Source organism: Pteropus alecto, unplaced genomic scaffold (genome assembly GCF_000325575.1).
Source record: "Pteropus alecto unplaced genomic scaffold, ASM32557v1 scaffold98, whole genome shotgun sequence".
Taxonomy (NCBI): Eukaryota; Metazoa; Chordata; class Mammalia; order Chiroptera; family Pteropodidae; genus Pteropus; species Pteropus alecto.
This window is the reverse complement of record NW_006443570.1, coordinates 19,962,313-19,965,660: the sequence shown is the minus strand read 5'-3', so window position 1 is coordinate 19,965,660 and position 3,348 is coordinate 19,962,313. Positions and strand designations below refer to the sequence as shown.

General features: G+C 53.0%; 1 protein-coding gene across 3 annotated transcripts in view; it reads left to right on the top strand.

The window, feature by feature from the left end:
- The window catches only part of PHF12 (PHD finger protein 12), a 37,593-nt gene continuing 34,245 nt past the window's right edge, over window positions 1–3,348 (top strand). For all 3 annotated transcript variants that reach the window (XR_003043924.1, XM_006925022.3, XM_006925021.3), the window contains exons 1-2: window positions 1–129; window positions 770–951. Coding sequence is in view for 2 of the 3 variants with exons in the window: in XM_006925022.3 (XP_006925084.1) it covers window positions 64–129; window positions 770–951 (248 nt within the window). In the remaining variant the exon portion in view is untranslated. The remainder of the gene's footprint in view (window positions 130–769; window positions 952–3,348) is intronic.

Genomic DNA, 3,348 nt, shown 5'->3' with positions numbered 1-3,348 from the left:
TCCCCCCTCCCCCCGGGGTGGGAGGGGCCGGAGCAGAAAGCGCCCAGCCCGGGAGGTGGATGAATGTGGGAGAAAATGGAGACCAAGACGATCGTGTACGACTTGGACACGTCCGGGGGGCTGATGGAGGTAAGAGTAGCCCTCCTCATCCCCTTCCCCCAGCGTCGGGAGGGAACCTCCGCCCCACAAAGCCGGTCCTGAGCTCGCAGCGCAAGAAGGCCAGGGGAGGGGGGTTCTTTCTCACCAGATTCTCCCTCCCATCTTTGCAATTCGGGGAGCTGAGCTCAGCCTCCGAGGACATTTGCAGCAGTTTCACCTACTCGCCGCCCTCGATTTGCTCTCCCGAGGCGCCAACCCACTCCATCTCGTTGCACCGGCGGGCCTCCCCACCCCCTTCTTGTCGGCCCTCTTTGTGCTTCCCCCAGCACGTCCGGGTACCGGGCTTCAGGCCTCTCCCGAGCCTGGCTTTGGAGTCCCCCACTGTCCATACAAGGAAGTGGCGAGCAGGGAACCGCGCACCCTCTCCCCATCCCCCTACCCTGATCCTCCCCATTTGGAAGAAGCTGTTCTCGTTGTTGTGCTGCAGGAACACGGTTAGGGTGGGCTCCCCCCTGGTTCCGGGGACTAAGAGGTTCTGAGAGCAGCCTGGATGGGAGGAAGAAGGACAAAAGGGGGGAGAAGGGTGGGTGACGGAGAAGCTGCGCCGGGGGGGCGACGGACAACCCGGGACCTCCGAGTGTGCACACACGCCGTTTGTATGTGTGTGCAGCAAATCCAAGCTCTACTGGCTCCCCCCAAGACGGACGAAGCAGAAAAGCGGAGTCGGAAGCCTGAGAAGGAGCCCCGGAGAAGCGGCAGGGCCACCAACCACGACAGCTGCGATAGCTGCAAAGAAGGTGGTGATCTCCTGTGCTGTGACCACTGCCCGGCCGCCTTCCATCTCCAGTGCTGGTAAGGTCAAGGGACCTCTTTGGAGCCTCTTGGCGGACCCTTCTCGGCACATTCCTTCACCTGGCCTACCCCTGCCTGCCAAAATAACGGGCGCTTGCAGCCGCTAGCTGACTTTTCTGCAGCCGCTGGGGTGAGCGCCTCCCCGCCCCCAGCTGTCTGCCGGGATCTGGCCGTTTGTGGGGGGGAGGAGCAGCGATGGGTCCGGACCCCGGGGTGGGGGTTGGGAGGAGTGAGGAGAGTCCCAACTGGGACTGGAAGTCGCTGGGGAGCCGGGACAGAGCCGGCAGGGCAAGGCCGGCGGTGGCGGGGGAGGAAGGGGAGGAGCTCCGGGCCCTATGCCGCTCGCCTGCCCGCGCGCCTGTCGCCCTCGGGCTCCTGCCGTGCTGGGCTCTCCTCGGGGTGGGTTCGCGGAGCCTTCGGCCGCCGGAGCTGCCTTGGTTCAGACTCCGGAAACCCAGCGCCCAGGCACTTGCGGCTGTAGAAGAAATCATGGAGGGTGTCTTTCGAGTCCGCCTCTTCTCTACCTCTCTGTTTACAATATGGCGACCTGCCTTTAAATTATATTTTTATTCTCAGCGCCATTTTGGCTGCATATATGATTCGCAAACGTCTCCCGGTGAACGGTGGGAGTAGCCCCAGAGACCTTTTTGCAGAAGCTTCTCGGGGTTCGGGGCTGGGATCTCGCCGCTTTGGTCCTTTTCTCTGCCGCCGCTTGCCCCCTGTTGCCTCTCGGAGCTGCCTCCCTCTCCCCGCCCCGCGTTGCCGCCTCTTAGGAAATCGGGCCGGGTTAGACAATTAAAATTGCCCTTGGGCACCTATTTCACTTCTCTGCTTCGGATCGGAGAGCCCTTCGCTGCAAAATTCTTTGCTGCCGTGGAAAGATTGTTTGCGGTGGCTCCGCAAGAGCATTTTTTAAGGAGTAGAGAGATGGAAAGCTGTGCGCTTTTTTCCCCCCTTACTGAAGGCGAGGGGAGGGGAGAGACCGTCAAGAGAGGGAGGGACCTGGGTTGATCGCCCGCTGCTTGATCCTCTTCTGCAGCTCAGCCCAGAACAATCCGTCCAGGAAGAGTTTAAACTCCAGCTTCTGCCTGGAGAAATCACCTCTGCCATCCGCAAAAGCCCCACATCTGCGCAAGGAACCCAGAATGGGTCTTGTTCTGTTGTTCAGCAACAGTTGACTGAGGCAGGCGAGAGGAGACCGGCTAGAGAGAGCGGGAAGGAGAGGGGCTGTTGGTTTGTTCCCACCCATTTTCTCATGTTACTTTTTTTAGCCTCTTTAAAAAAAAAAAAAAAAGGGATTTCCTTAAGCGCTCTACACAGTTCCATTCAAATGCCGTCTCTCAATTTGTGGAATAGTGCCTACTGTGCATTTGTACTAATTACAGGTTTTGGAACACTTATTAGACAGATGACTGATACTGGGCAAATTGAGACTGTGGTCAGAAGTTATGTAGGGAGCTCCCATTACCATTCCCAAGATACTTTTTCCCAGAAGGGCACCCCATCTTGGCTTGTAACGTTGCTAGGACAAAAATGATTATCCTGAAGGAAGCTTTAGTACTGGCTTTAAAATTTTTATTATGAAGTGACTAATACCAGCAGGAAGGGTCTGTGGGTTTTAGCTTTTGCTTCCTGTAAGGTGTAATTAACCTGGAAAAAAAAATGTGCCTGGTTAAGTTTGCTGTGCAGTTCTTGAGCACAGAAGCAAGTTGTTCCTGGATATGTTGTGTTGCTTACTAGTTGTTCCGTTGCTTAATTTTTTTTCTTGTGCCTGCTCGATGCATATACTAGGACTGAATTGTAGGTTGCTTGATTTAAAGGGGTTTATGTTTTATCCCAGGATGAAGTTGTGTTAACCAAAAGTTGTGATTCCCATATTGAGTGAGAATTTTATAAATTCTTTATTGTCTTTAGTCTCATTTGTTTAATAAAGCTGAAATTGTTTATTAGAAACTTCAGGCATGGAAAAGGTATGCTGTTTTGACATTGGGCTTTGAAACTCTAAAATCTAACCTCTCTGACTTTTAATTAGGTGAGTCTAAGTCTTGTCAAGTTGTAACAATTCACAGTTTCCACTTTAGCTGGGAAGAATGAGGGAGAGAGTTGTTGTGGGAAGAGTGAGGGAGAGAGTTGTTGTTTTGTTTTAAGCTGTTGCTGAGATTCAGGCTTGCCCGGACTGCATTTCATTGAATACTTTTTTTTTTTTTTTTTTAAGACTATGAATGGGAACTGGTAATCAGAGATTGAGAATCCTAGTAAATGTGGCAGAGCTTGTTTAACATCTCCAGTTCCCCCTTTGAACCTACCAGTCCTGAATGTACCATTGACTTATCTGAGGTATTATATAAATCACAAAACATTCTAGATATTGTTGCAAAGGCAGGAAGCCTTCTTTCA